Source organism: Nothoprocta perdicaria, unplaced genomic scaffold, assembly GCF_003342845.1.
Source record: "Nothoprocta perdicaria isolate Ctin4 unplaced genomic scaffold, notPer1 scaffold_63, whole genome shotgun sequence".
In the NCBI taxonomy this organism is placed as follows: Eukaryota; Metazoa; Chordata; class Aves; order Tinamiformes; family Tinamidae; genus Nothoprocta; species Nothoprocta perdicaria.
The window spans coordinates 2983629-2998562 of NW_020455899.1; the positions used below are offsets into that span (position 1 = coordinate 2983629).

The 14934-nt window shown below is 44.7% G+C and overlaps 1 protein-coding gene across 4 annotated transcripts in view; it reads left to right on the forward strand.

Annotated features, from left to right (window-relative positions):
• Window positions 1-2796, forward strand: part of NRG1 (neuregulin 1) — a 133897-nt gene extending 131101 nt beyond the window's left edge. For 3 of the 4 annotated variants that reach the window (XM_026049971.1, XM_026049968.1, XM_026049969.1), the window contains one exon: window positions 1125-2792. In XM_026049971.1, the coding sequence (XP_025905756.1) occupies window positions 1125-1779 (655 nt within the window). In that variant the 3' untranslated portion in view covers window positions 1780-2792. Of the gene's footprint in view, window positions 1-1124 lie in introns of all 4 variants that reach the window. The other variant, XM_026049970.1, reaches the window with a different exon arrangement.
• The last annotated feature ends 12138 nt before the right edge of the window (window positions 2797-14934 follow it).

Consider the following 14934-nt stretch of genomic DNA (forward strand, 5'->3'; position numbering starts at 1 on the left):
TGTTTAGGTTTATGAAACTGCAGCAGAACATTCTGTGTGGAGTTTGGATGCTGGTCCCCAGCAAAACAAGCAAGGAAACCCTTGCCAGTATGTAAACATGCCAGGAATAACAACAGTGTTAATAACAACTTTAATCCTTCAAAACCTGAAACAAAACTCAAAAGGATCATATTGCATTGAAGCAAAATCTGGCATTTTTTAAAAAAGCTCTATTTCATGTTGTTTTGGGACCAGAGCAGTGTTGCAAGGCAGTAGCTGCAGCATGGAGATGACTTAACAAGTGCTCAGGCAGATGCCTATTGCAATTTGCCAGGGAAGGAACCTCCAGTTGCTTTTGAAACCCAGCCCAATGAGTTTCAGTGTCAGGGAGTCCACCTCTGTCATTTAACCTCCCTGGACACACCCTGGATCCCTGGGCATGCCTCGGGCCTGCGCAGAGCACTCATGTGTCTTTGTCCAGGAGCCAAGACAACCGTCCTACCAGGCTTGGAACACTACAGAGCTGCTGGGACAATGCTGTAAATCCTTTACCTGCTATCCCCTAGTGATTAAAGCTGGCAGAAGATAGCTATATTTTTTTGGACAAATGGTTTGGTTAGGCTAAGACAGTCTAGTTGCTGGAGACAAAGAGGGCGAAGCCCCACAAGGAAGGCCCTTGGTTCCTTGACTTGCCTTGCCTCCTGTTTGCTTTCACGTGTCTCTAGCCCTGGGCAAATACTGACCTGACATGCTGCAGCCTTTTCCTTGGGTTCTTCCATTGTAAGCGGCTTTTGTTTCTGTCTGCCCTCCAGGCTCTGTATCCCATTCCTGGCTTTATTCCAGAAGTTTATTCTGGCCAATAATCATCTCCCTGATTCATCCCAGACAAACTGACCAGGCAGGTTTGCCATGCTCCTTTTTCTCTCATTTTTTTCCCCTCAGAGTACCAGAAAATAGTGGTTTCATAGGCTCACATGGTATAGTCCTCACAATGTTTATCTTGGGGTCACCAACTTCTGTGAGGATGCTGGAGATCCCAAGAGAGACCTCTGCCTCTTCCCTCCACAGCCCACATGAGCATGAGCAGCCGTGTTTGTGTGTCACCACCTAGGTGGCTGCAACCCCTTTTTGTGTCTTTTCTCAAGGTATGTCTCAGCTATGACCACACCAGCTCGCATGTCGCCCGAAGATTTCCACACGCCGACCTCTCCCAAGACTCCTCCTTCCGAAATGTCTCCACCGGTTTCCAGCTTGACTGTGTCCATCCCTTCAGTGGCAGTGAGTCCCTTCGTGGAAGAGGAGAGGCCCTTGCTCCTGGTGACGCCGCCGCGGCTCCGGGACAAGTACGAGCACCACCTCCAGCAGCAGTTCAACTCCTTCCACCACAACCCTGCCCATGAGAGCAGCAGCCTGCCGCCCAGTCCTCTGCGGATCGTGGAGGACGAAGAGTACGAGACCACGCAGGAGTACGAACCAGCACAGGAGCCTCCAAAGAAACTCGCCAACAGCCGGAGGGTAAAAAGAACAAAGCCCAATGGCCACATTTCCAGCAGAGTGGAAATGGGCTCCGACACAAGCTCTGGGAGCAGTAGCTCTGAGAGTGAAACAGAAGACGAGAGAATAGGTGAGGATACACCTTTCCTGAGCATACCGAACCCCATGGCCACCAGTCTGGAGCCGGCCACCGCGTACCGGCTGGCCGAGAGCAGGACTAACCCGGCGAATCGCTTCTCCACACCAGAAGAGTTGCAAGCAAGGTTGTCCAGTGTAATAGCTAACCAAGACCCTATCGCTGTATAAAAAAAAAAAGAAAAAAACATAAACAAAACACATAGATTCACATGTAAAACTTTATTTTATATAATGAAGTATTCCACCTTTAAATTAAACAATTTATTTTATTTTAGCAATTCCGCTGATAGAAAACAGGAGAGGAAAAAAAAAACCTTTTATAAATTAAATATATGTATGTACAAATGTGTTATGTGCCATATGTAGCAATTTTTTACAGTATTTCAAAAATGGAGAAAGATATCAATGGTGCCTTTATGTTACGTTATGTTGAGAGCAAGTTTTGTACAGTTACAATGATTGCTGTCCCATAGTATTTTGCAAAACCTTCTAACCTTTAGTTGTCCTAGCTTTTGTGCACTGCATTATAATGACTGGATGTATGAGTTGCAAGAATTGCAAAAGTCCCTCTGTTTGCTTGCAGTAGAATTCCCCAAACAAACTCCCTATAATGGCACTCCCACCCTACCCACATCACAAGGAAAAAAAAAACACAAAAATACAAAAAAAAATCAAAAAAGACAAAAAAACAAAAACAAGTTTTCTTCTATAAGAAGTTTTATTTGCTTTTCGTATATGAAATGAGTTTTGTCTGCTCTATGCCAGCCGAAAGGTTTGCTTCATTGAGCACGGGGATAAATGTAGATAAAGCAGCATGCTACTATTAATTACAGCAGGATAACAAAAAACCTGCATTAAATAATGTTACTTATAGAAAGAAAGTAATACTGTGATTTTAAACCAAATATATTATTAATCAGAGGTCAGCTTATACTCACTAGGAGCTGTCATTTCATTATTTTCCAAATATTAATTGTTCTAGTTATCCCTTAGGAAATGGGTTCATGTTAGCTGAGGCTTTGAACCCAATACTCTATTTAAAAAAAAAAAAAAAAGAAAAGAAAAAAAAAGAAAAAAATTTCTATTAGTTTAAGTTAATGGGGCAAATATTATAGCAGATATCTGTAACCAAACAAGGAAGAGATCTAGCTGGAAAACAAATGCCACTAATAAAAGTGCAATCAGTTTTCACCTCTATTTTTAATGTTGATTTTTAATAGATTATTTACCCTTTTATTTCCCCTCAATTTTCTCCCCTTTCTTCCCCTCCTCCAAAAAAAAAAAAAAAGAAAAAAAGAAAAAAAAAAAAAAGGAACCCTGACAAGCTTCTAGCAATAACTTGTTAGCGTTGCTGTTACAGTAGTAAGAGCCATTCCTGGACACAGAAGTGACTTTCAGGGAAGAACTGATTTGCCGAATGGTTAGAAAGCGTAGACGGTAGGAAGGACATAGCAGAAGGATGGAGTTAATTTCTAGTCGCCTTTATTGGTTCAGCTCTTTGAGGGGAGGGGAGGCAAGGCTGATGCAAAGCCCATTTACGAAGGCAAGCACACCACGAGGGTCACAGCCGTACTGTGCATAGGTATCTACTACGGATGTTCATACGACCAGTGATGGCCTTAGAGTCCTGGACTGGCGATGGACAAAGTGCTGTCAGTACTGGAACGGTTGCACCCTTTCAGATAGAAGCAAACGGCCTCTTTTGCACTGAATTCCTATCAGTTTAGTCAGGGTCACTCTGCCTCTTCTCTTCGTTTGATTTTTGTTGTATGTTCAGTTGGCACAACACAGACTCAGGATTGATGTGGAAAACAAATGTTTTGCCTGGACTCTGGGGATTCTGAAAATGAGAACATATGTTCTACAGGTATTACTGGACTCTAAATAAGAGCCATGTCAAGAGAAATTTCAGCCAAACTACACTCATCCTTTGGGCCACGTTCTGGTCCCAGTTAAATGAAGAGAAATAAGTCAAGGAAGTTTTGTCAGATGTGAACCAGAGGAGCTAAGGTCTTGACTCAGTAAATTATTTGAGCATATGCTTATGTTAATCACAGCAAAACGTATCTTCAGCATGTGCTAGACTCCCATTGACACATCACGGGTATGCATTGTTAGGCATGTGCTTAAGGGTTTTGCTGAACAAGGTGTCCTATAGACTTGGGAGCTAGTGGCAAAGACTAGCAAATGAAGCTGTTTATTGGGGTGATGAAAATCAGTGAGTTGGTCACTGTATGGGCCAGTGACTGTCATGCTAATAAGAGTGCGGAGGAGTTTATCTGATCATCAGAACCAGCAGAAAATGAAAATACTTTGGAAAGAGAAGAAAATGATGACAAAGTTGGAAACTAGGATGTTGGTGTAGGAAGCCAAAGACTGACTAGCTCAGTTTTGGCCTTCATAATGCCTGAAACAGTACTGCTTATTTGAGAAGCCTCTGGGAGACTGCAGTTTGTCACCTTCATACTGCCAGGACTCAAGTCCTCTCTTGTCATTTTACCCTACATGGCATGTAGTTGACTGCAGCTTGCTTTTGCATTACCCCAACACCTGAACAAGAGCTCTCTTCATATTCCTGGTACAATATACTCCTTTTCATCTCTTTAATCAAGCCTATGCGTTAGACTTGCATTCCCATGCATACCTCCCCAGTCGCTCTGCAGCCCAGCAGTACAGGAGGGTCAGGCTGGCTTTCCTGATGCCTATCCAGCTGCAGAACATGAGTTTCCAGGAGACTTGTGCTGTTGACTTACCAGAGGCTCTTAAAAAACCCATTCTTTCAATATAGTCTTTTATATCTCAGATGCTTACAGAATGCTTACAAAACAGACAAGACTGAAACAGGATGGCAGAGAAAGAAGCGATTTGTCCAAAATCACTCATCTTAGTGGCAGACTAGAGATTATTGCCCACGGCATTTGTAATCTCCTCCAGTATAGATCACCCATGGGGTCAGCTCACATTGAGGTGACTGTCATCATCTAGACAGGATGGAGAGGAAATTTACTTCAAAGTGGAGTAAATTATTTGAATTTACCGAAACTGTTTCTGACTATAGAGGGCCGATAGAAAAGGGAGGAGCCACTGCATGCCTGGAGTTGCACTTGTGCCATTTGTTTAGCCTGGCTCTAGTGCAAAATGTCACACCTCTCCTGTTGCAGTGCCTCGAAGTCAAAGTAGTGTCCAAGCTCCTACTCCTTCCCCTACACATGGTAGTGCACTATAGGGTATAAGCTAGCTTGAAAGCTGGGGCCTTCAAACGGACCTAAGACCAAAGAAATACAATTGGGGATCTGGCAGCCTGAGCCCTTAGGTCTTTGGGGAGAACCCAGCCTTGCAGTACAACTCATGCAACAGCGAGCAACAGGAGTTTCCCTGGCTTGGCACTCACTGAACTGGGAGCAGAACGTGGCCCCATCACCTCTGCACTTACTTTTAGCGTATTGTGGGAACGATAGGCATCCGCTTCAGCCAAGTCCTCACCCCAAAGTCAGCAGCTTTATATGGACCCAGGTTCTGCTGACAGGCTGCAGCCAGCCCGTGCTGGGCTTGACACTAGGGAGCAAACTGCACGTAGGGAGCAGAGCCAGCAAGTCCACAAGGGACAGGCCAGCTCCTCTATTGGGGATAATTGCTCCATTTCCCAGACCTCTGTGCTAGGGCCTTTACCCTCGGGCCAGCACTGTGTCATCCTTGCCAGCCTTTGGCTGAGAATCACGGCAAGGAGAAATGTGCTTTGAAGAGGGGTAAAGTATTACAGAGGCTGTGAAGTTACTCAAATTGTTGTGGTTTCCATGTTATTTAACTTAGACTGTAGGTTTTCTCTGAGTGTATGAGTGTGCGTATGTATGTGTGCGTGCGTGTATGTTTATATGCAGAACTTCTCCATGACTAAAAGGCCCCCTTCAAGGGCGCATAGTTGGAAGATGCTGTGCACAGCCCAGCACAGCTTGCCTGTTTAGCTGGTGTTAATCAGTACAGCAGCACACAAGCCCATTTTCACCAGTGGAAAACTTAATCCTTCCTCTTGGCTCAGCCATTCCCTTCCTCATCTGGGCCATCTCAACAGCCTCTGGACTGAGAAAAAAAAAAAAAAAAAAAAAAAAACAGTGACTTTATCAGGAAAACAGTGAATCTCCTTCTCTTTTCAGTCCTCCAAAACAACCCTGCATCTCCCCGCTTCTCTCCAGCCACTGAATCATCACACACATCACGAGCAGTTACTTGTGCATCCCGGATAGCAGCTTGTGTTCCCTCAATGGACACATCTCCGGCAGTCGAACATAAGCAAAGCCGCTTCTCAGCCCTGCAGCGTGGCTATATACCAACAATGTGGACTTACTTCTGATTAAAACAACACAAAACAAAAACAGTACCTATGAAATGCTGCAGAGAAAAGCAGACAAAGAAAACGGCCACATATCATCATTTGTAATTCTCTGCTCTACTGTACATGCATCCTGTACATACTTGGATGTTTTCTTCATCATTTACTGTCTTTATGGATTATGTGTTAAAAGAGGGTCTCTTAGTTTATTGTGTAACACTGTAAATAACATAATGTCCTTTATTATTTATGCATAGTCATCTAACATGCAGAGAAAGTTATCCTCATATTATTTTAAGATATATGTCAAAAATATGTTGCATTTTTCTCTTTGCTTTGAAAAATATTATGTATCCTCTTTTCCCCCCTCTTTTCCTTTAAAAAAAAAAAAGAATGCTAATTTATTGTTCAGATGAGATAAAGGGGATGTATCTGAAGGCAAACTGTTCAAAGAACATGCCATGGAAGCCACAAGCTACTGATAAACTAAAGAATTTATTATCCCAAATACAAAGCAATAAGTAATTGTTGATTTATTTAAGGTTTTGTTATTCATTTTCAGTAAAAGAGGTGCTGGAATAAATTGCTCGTGTGATGTACTGGCCCAGCTGCTCAGCAGACTGTGTCAGGCCACCAGCCATCACCTTTCTGGGTCCAAATGCTATTGTAGCAGGTCTGGTTTTGTCTAGCTCCAGAAATCTTTTTTTTTTCTGGATGTTATATGCTTTATGTGCCACATTTCACAGAGTTTTCTAACCTGTACCTATGGAGGTCTCTGACAGACACTCTTTGTTTTTAGGTACAACACTTATATTTTCTTAAACTGGAATGGTTAAGATTACACTAACCACTACTACAAAAGAGAGGGAATTGTGACTGTGGGAGGCTGTTATACAAAAGTATCACCCCAGTCCTCAAAAAGAGTCAAAAAAGCAAATCAGATGTTAGGAATTATTAGAGAACATCACTGTCACTTGATAATGGATGGAAGACAATGACACGGGCAGATACCTGGGACAACTTCTGTACAGGAGGGGCTGAGTTTCTGGGATTCATCAGTTTGGTAAAAAGACAGCTGAGAGAAGGTGGAGGGTGCTGAGAGGGTGGAGAGAAATCCAACGAGGATTGTTAAATCCACAGAATCCACAGAAACCTCATTAAGTCTGGGGAATCTCTGAACTAAAAGGTGGAGGATGTATAAAGTGGAAGTATCATGCATACTTGCTCTACTCTTTATCTTTTTCCATCTATCTGACATTGTTGGAGAGCGGACAGCTGATGTGACTGTCCACGTGTTATATCAGTATTCAAAGCCCACTGCTATGGACAAGGATTAAATAGCAGAAGGAAAGGTAAAAGCAAGCCAAAGAGAGGAACATCCCGAAGACATGCCTTGCATGTATTCTACACCCATCTGTTGCCAGACCCAGTGGAAACATGTGGGTCATATTCCTTCCACCTTCCTATCAGCACTGAAGACATTAACCTGAGGAGGAAGGGAGAGGCGTTATCCCTTCCCCATTCCCAATGGAGAAAGTGGGTGGGAGAGTCAGACCTGAGAGGAGGATCTGTTGCCCTCTGACAACTTCATCTTGCCACTGTCTGTAGAGGGATATGGTGCTGGGAGTTTGGGGTCCCAGCCTCAGTTGAGTGACATCACCTAAAATAACATTTCTCATCCCACTACACAGTAGTCCTGTCCTGGAGACGAAGGGGTTCCTCTTACCTTCCGTTTCTAATCATTGGAATGGGAACCAAGCTGCATTCAGAAGGCTGTCAGCTCCTCAGACACCTCCATAGGCCTTCTTGGGTGAGAAAGGAAGGGAGAGCTTTTCTAAATCCATTAAGTAACATAGATGCTACTGAGCATCAACAGGAGTTAGGACATTGTGTTACGTTGGACACATCCTTTTGTGTCCCAAATAGCTGTTCTCGCAAAAACATCCTCCATCACTCCATGCTGTCTTTGTCCTGGTGTCACTCTGTGCCAAGCTTCTGTCTCTGCCCTTCTCTGGAAGCAGATAGCCTCAAAAAACACTAGAGCAAAAGCAAGTGACACCCGCTCCTCATTTCTGCAGCTTGCAATGGGGCATGCATTTTGCATGCCAGTTCAACAAAGTCATGAATCCAATGTTTGGATGAGAGTTTTCACAAGCTTATTCTCTTTGTCTCTCCTGTAGCTCCATCATGTGCCTAGAAAGGTTTCCACTAATCCTTGGTAACAAACCTGACAAGGCAGCACGTGCCACCTTCAGACTATGAGCCCGGAAACCAACCTCCAGTAATGATAGTCCCTTAACATCAATGCTGGTAACCTTTCAGGGCCAAATCCTATTCTTCATAAAGAATTCATAAAAACAATTCATTAAATTCATAAACAAGAAATGGCCTGAGGGCTTTCTGATCCCAGCATGGTCATTTGCTGGCATCATACAAAGACACCTTCCTTGGAAAAGTCTCATTGACTGCAAAATTATTTCCCTGATGTCTGAAGTACCTGTGTCAGAAGAAGTGTCTCAGGGTACTGGCATGTGAACGACGCCCCTTTTCCACCCACTGAGAGAAGGATTTAAGGCAAGCTCCATGTCTCTGAGCAGGGAAGAACAGGGACATGATCAGGCCAGGGCTCATCCAGGGCAGCTGAGATGCAGACTGAGCACAGTGTGGCTCTCTCCACCAGGGGGAAGTTTAAGATCCCCTTTTTCTCAGCATCGCATGGATTCTCTGAGCCTGAGACAGAGCTGCCAAAATGACCAGGATTCACCTAGAAAGCCGGACCTTGCTCTCTAAGCCCTTAGGCCCACGAGGCAACCTAGCAATAGGTTTAGTAGAAACTGTACTTTTAACATAAATGGCAGCTGCTGCTAAGGTTTCTATTTCGTTCCTTTCCTTTGGGAATAGCAAGAGATTTCCCGGCACTGGATACAGCCCCACAGGAACTCAGAATTTTTTCTTGGCTCTGGCAGCACCGTGTAAACCCCCCCTGAATTAAGGCCAATTCTTCTGATGACAGCACCAGAAGAGGTGGCAAGGGAGTCATTGCAAGGTTACATGCGCATCAGCTGGTAGGGAGTACAATGATTATTAACAACTGATTAAATCATTACGCTGGTAATGGCCAATTTGGATGCAGACTTCAGAAGCCGAGCTTTGTGTGGGAGGTATTTTAACTTACCCTGCACATTGCTGCAGACAATTGGGTGATGTGTTCTGTGTGCACACACACATACACACACATACGCAGTCTCCCAATTTGCTGTAATGGTTTCCTGATGTTCAGTGCATGCTCGGTGACAGGAAAGGGAAAATGCTTCAATGAGACCATTGAGCAGCTGCAAAATTGCCTGTATCCAAGAGGAAACTTCTTTCTTTCTTTTTTTTTTTTTTTTTTTTAATGTGGCAGAGAGCAAAATGAGGAGGGTATTTGACCCATGCAGCTGAGAAGGGATTGCAAGGGAATGCTTCCTGCCTGCCTAATTAAGCAGGTTGGATCCTGGCTCACAGAGCAGGCTCTGTGTGGAGTACAGCTGAGGAGGGGATTGAAGGACCAGGAGGGCTCAGGGCACAAGGATAGCATCTTATTTCAACTTAAAAAATATCAGCCGCAAAAGACTCGTTTTAAGCTGAAAGGGAGTCACTGTAAATACCCAAGCAAGGGACACAGCCCTCTGTATGCAGCACAGAGAAAGAATTTCCAAAGTGCAGTTTTCCCTCCCAAATTCTCTCACAAGACAGCTCCCTGACACTCAGCCTTTTGCAGATGGAGGCCCTAGAGCTGAGACAAGTCAAACCCTCGAGGGAGACAGGCAGTCAGCTGCAAAACGTGTATGAGTGGGCTCCAACAGCTCTCTGCCACAGAGACATTCTTGGAAAGAGCAATGAGAGCTATCAACACCCTTAAAACAGTAACCCGAAACCACAGCGAAACAAAGGCCACTTACATGAGTGCCACAGCACAAATTTAGGAACCTGCGCTTCAGCATCCTGTTTTGGGAACATCCGGAAGGCAAAAGCAGGCAATCCTAGAGACACAGGAAACATCTTATGCCTGGAAAAAAAAAAAAAAAAAAAAAAGCCTATAATTCTGACATATCGTCTTTGACACGCACCATTTTACTATAATCAGCTAAAATGTGCAGCATTTCTCTGATGGCTAATGGATTATGAAATGAAGCTCAAGGTAATAAAACTCCAGAATAAGAGTTGGCAGATCACAGCTATCTTTTTTTTCTACTTTACAATCAGCAATTAAATTGTTGTGGTACTTATCCCTGGGTCATTTCAATGAAATGGGTATGTATATACTTTATATACTGCAGTCCCAATTATTTTTACTCTAAAGCGCCAGCTTCTCCCAAAGTGGACTTACGTGACTTTTTGTGAGCAGTTTTACCAGCTCCGAAGAGGAAATTGTGATTTCTTAAGTCCAAGTTCCTCAGGAACGTTTATCTTCCAAGGTAATTCTCCTAGTGGTTTTAAAATGTAAGGCTTTCCATCTTGCTGCCTTGCAACTTTACTTGACAGACAAGTGCTGTAGGGGTTCCTCAGCAGAAGCTGAGCTCTCCACCTCACAGGTTTTCTGCTGCAGATGACCATGTTTGCTGCTCCTTCCTTGCTTCAGGACCACATCACCACGATCAGCATATAATTCCGATATCATCTCTGAAAATATTCTTTGGTTTGAAATCTAAAAGGGCTGTTTATTTTCACCTCCTTCTCACACATGTGCATTTTGTCTTTCACATTGAAAAAAAACAAATGGAAAAGTGATGTAAGTTAGTGAGAGGAATAAGGGGAATGTTACGAGGGTCTGTGTCAGAACTGAGGGATGAGCAGGCTTGGCACTAAGCTCATGTTTAACTCCAGGACACTCACATAGTAAGAGATCACTCATTATAAACCAAGGTGATGGGCAATGAGCCACAGTGCTTAAGGAACAGGATGATTCTGAACTTCAGAGCGGAGGCTCAAAAACCCCTTTCAGTCAGGGAAAGACACCCACAGACTTAACTGGGCTTGGCTGAGCTCTCCTGCAGGATGCACAGGATTCAGTGCATCATGTCCCAAGCATGTGTGGAGGTGTCACAGGCCCCCACTCCTGGCTGTGGGTGGGAATTGCTGCCAGGCTGCCAGGGAAGCCCTTGGCATGGAGACGCCCACCCCTGGCTTTCTTCTGAGAGCCAGTGGGGATTCCCAGGATCTCAGAAGTGCCCTTTCCCGCCTGGAGGAGGAGGGAACAAACGCACAACTTGACTTTCTGTATTTTGGCCTGACACCAAGTACTCTGTCAGTATCCAGCTATGGCAGCAATGGCTGTAGGAATTACTTCAGAACAGAGGCATCTGGTCACTTATTAGCTGAACAATCTCTTGCCCCACAGAATAAATGTTTTCCCTGCTTGCTTTGAGTGCAGATGGGTGGAAGCCAAGAGGGTGAAGTGCAATGAAAGCATTTAGCCTGCTGGCTGGATTAGAATCTGCCAAACCGTAGAGCAGAGGTAGCGCTGCTGCAGGAGGTGCCCTCACCCTGTAGCAGAATGGGTCCTCAGCCTGTATCTGCAGCCAGATGCATGGGAGACTTCTGGAGGAGAGAAGGGCTGTTTCAGTGATGCTACTGCTACTACTGGATCCTGGGCTGCATTAAAAAGAGCGTCTCCAGCAGGTCGAGGGAGGTGATCATCCCCCTATACACAGCCCTGGTGAGGCCACATCTGGAGAGTGTGTCCAGTTCTGGGCTCCCCAGGACAAGAGGGATGTGGAGCTTTTCAGAATATTTCAGAATATTTCAGAATATTTAAGGTTGGAAGGGACCTCTACAGATCATCTAGTCCAACCTTCCTGCTCAAGCAGGCACACCTAGAGCATGTGGCACAGGGTGGCATCCAGGTGGGTTTTGAAGACCTCCAGAGAAGGAGACTCCACAACCTCCCTGGGCAGCCTGTTCCACTGCTCTGTCACCCTAACAGTAAAGAAGTTCCTCCTCACCTGGAGACGGAACTTCTTGTGTTTCAGCTTGTGGCCATTACCCCTCGTCCGAGCTGCTGGAGAGAGTCCAGTGCAGGGCTACCAGGATGATCAGGGGCCTGGAACATCTGCCCTGTGAGCAAAGGCTGAGGGAGCTGGGCCTGTTCAGCCTGGAGAAGAGGAGGCTGAGGGGGGACCTGATCAGCGTGTATAAATACCTCAAGGGAGGCAGTGAGGAGGAGGGGGCGGCCTCTTTTCAGTGTTGGCCAGCGATAGGACTAGAGGAAACGGCCACAAGCTGAGGCACCAAAAGTTCCACAGGAACTTGAGAAAACACTTTTTGACAGTGAGGATGCCAGAGCCCTGGCACAGGCTGCCCAGAGAGGTTGTGGAGTCTCCTTCTTTGGAGATCTTTAAAACCCGCTTGGACGCAGCCCTGTGCCACGTGCTCTAGGTGACCTGTGTGTGCAGGGGGATTGGACTCGATGACCTCTGAGGTCCCTTCCAATCTTAAGCATTCTGTGATTCTATGATTCTCTGATTCTATGATTCTACTGCTCAGTGGCTGTGGTGCAGACCCAACCATGCTGGTACATGCAAGCAATGTGATGGGTGCCCAGTGGCTCCTTCTGCAGCCTGGTCTCCCAGCTGGCTCTGGGTAAACACAGCAGCTACATGGCAAGGGCTTGCTAGGTGTCATGCACCATTCATTGTCCTTGAAAAATGCTCACTCTTGCAAAGTGCAAGCTCTTCCAGAGGGCTTGCTTAGGTGTGGTCTGTGTGGGAAAGTTTGGTGCTAGAAATTTTTCAGGTTGAACGCTTAAGGGAAGAGGACATCCCCACCATTTGTTGTGACCATGGCATTCAAGGCAGCTTTGTTAAAGTGGCCTTGCTGGTGGTAGAAAAGTCGTTGTGACAGCACAGAGACAGTCAGGCACCGGTCCAGTTATGTAGGTGGAAACTGTCAAAGTACCGAGACTCTAAAGCAACAGAGAGATTCTTGCTCATGAATCATTAAAATTTTTGTGCGTGGCCAAGGGAAAAATTGCTCTCTGCAACACAGAAATAAAGATAATCAGGTTAAATGCACAAAATCTTTACCCCATCCTCCCATTGTCTAAATCTTGCTACTTTTTTTGATGTTTGAAGAGCACTGACTTGCCTGGGACATAAAGCCCATAATGACTGTATCCCTCTTTGGAACATGCTGATTAGTCTCAGTATCTCCAGCTGGATGGCCCAGGTGAGGATAAGCTCTCTGCAGTTTCTCATGTAATATTGGATGTGCCTATTCTCCATTCACAAATCTAAAAATTTAGTAAGAGCATGAATAGCTCTGTTTTATAGCAATTAATGCAATGGTTGGAATCACAAATGTATCATGGATACACAGAATCACGAGTGTATCATGGATATACTAAGTAAAACGGTTTGCTCTGTAATTGCCAGTGCTCAGAAGGAGAGGACTTTTAGAGTGTATGTATACATACACAACAAGCTTCAAAGAGGCAGTGCAAAAAGCATCTCTGCTTTTCCCTGTGGACTTTTTAACAAGTCTACTTGGATATCTCCACATGAAGAAGGGCAAGAAGTTAAGCTTGAAGGAGTGTCTAGGACCTTTGAGGAAGGAAGGTAGGAACAATCCAGAGGCAGGAACTTAAAGGTCCAACATGTGTCTCTAAACATCAAAAGGAGTGGCAAGGGTGAAATCTTGCTGCCATCTGCTAGGCCTCCTGAGAAGCAGAGGTCTAGGGGGTCTAGGCAAACACACTTAGAGCCTTCTGCAGGTGCCTGGAAAAGAGCATTTTCCTTGCTCTTTTCCAGCTTTTCACGTGACTATAGACGAATCTATATTTTTTTTCAAACAAGTGATGACATTCATCTGGGTGAAATTCCATGACCAGTGGCTGGAGAAGACCTTCCGCTAGTTCACAGAAAGCTTATTCTACAGAGACTGAACATAGAACTAGCTTTCCTGTGCCACCCAACTAGCAAGGACGTGTGTGTAAGTATCAAGAGCCTGCACCACGGCGGAGAAGAAAAGCTGTGTAACTTCAAATTGTCCTACTTCATAAGGCCACACACTTTTTTTTCCCAAAAGCAGACAGTGTTTGCTTCTCCATTTGCAAACATTTGTGCACCATTGCTAGAAACAGCCCATTAGAAATTGTCCCAGTGCGAGGTGAACTGGAGGAAAGTCAACACAAAATGGATAGTGCCGTTCAGCAGCAAAAGAGCTTTTTGCACAGTTTGAACCAACACAGGGGCCAAAAGGTGGGGAGAAGTTTGTTTGTCTCCCGGCAGACCAAAAATCAGTGACAGAAACAAAATGACAATGGATTTCTGTAATTACTAGTATCATGCTCCCAGAAATTGAAGTTTTTCCTCATTTACTCTAAGAATGGAGGAAAAGTGACTTAACTGATTGGCTAGGGCATGTTTATGTGGTTGTCCACTAACAAACCCCAGGCTCTTTGCCAGTTAAGGGGCCTGTTTGATGTCTGTGTTATGCTCATTAGAGCCTTCTTACATCCTTGCTGCTGTGACTTTTCCACACTTCTGAGCTGAAACATTCATTTTCCAAAACAGCATATAAACAGTGAGCTTAACCCTCAGCCTGATGTTTTTCCTAATTATCGTGTGTCTAATTCTATCCTGATCTCAGAAAACTCAGGCACAAACCGAGAGAAAACAAAACTTACACCCAAGTAGGGACAAAGTTTTGCATTCTAGTCTTCTGCCCAATTTATTCTTCTCCTCCAAGCAGCTGCAATTTACCCCTGGGTGGAGCAGACCTTCCCATAACCACATTGCTCCAGCCTTGTCATGCTTCACCCTGCTGATATGGGTATAAAGAAGCTTATTTATTTAGATGGGGTGATGCCAGAATAGATGCTCCTTAGGAGTGTGAGTTTATGTTGGTTTTGGAGGATTTGGAGGATTAAGGAACCTGCTTGCCCCATGATCCCTGCCCCAGGGAGTTTTCCAAAGTTTGGTTATTGGAATTGATTATCTGGTTCTTACATCCTCTGT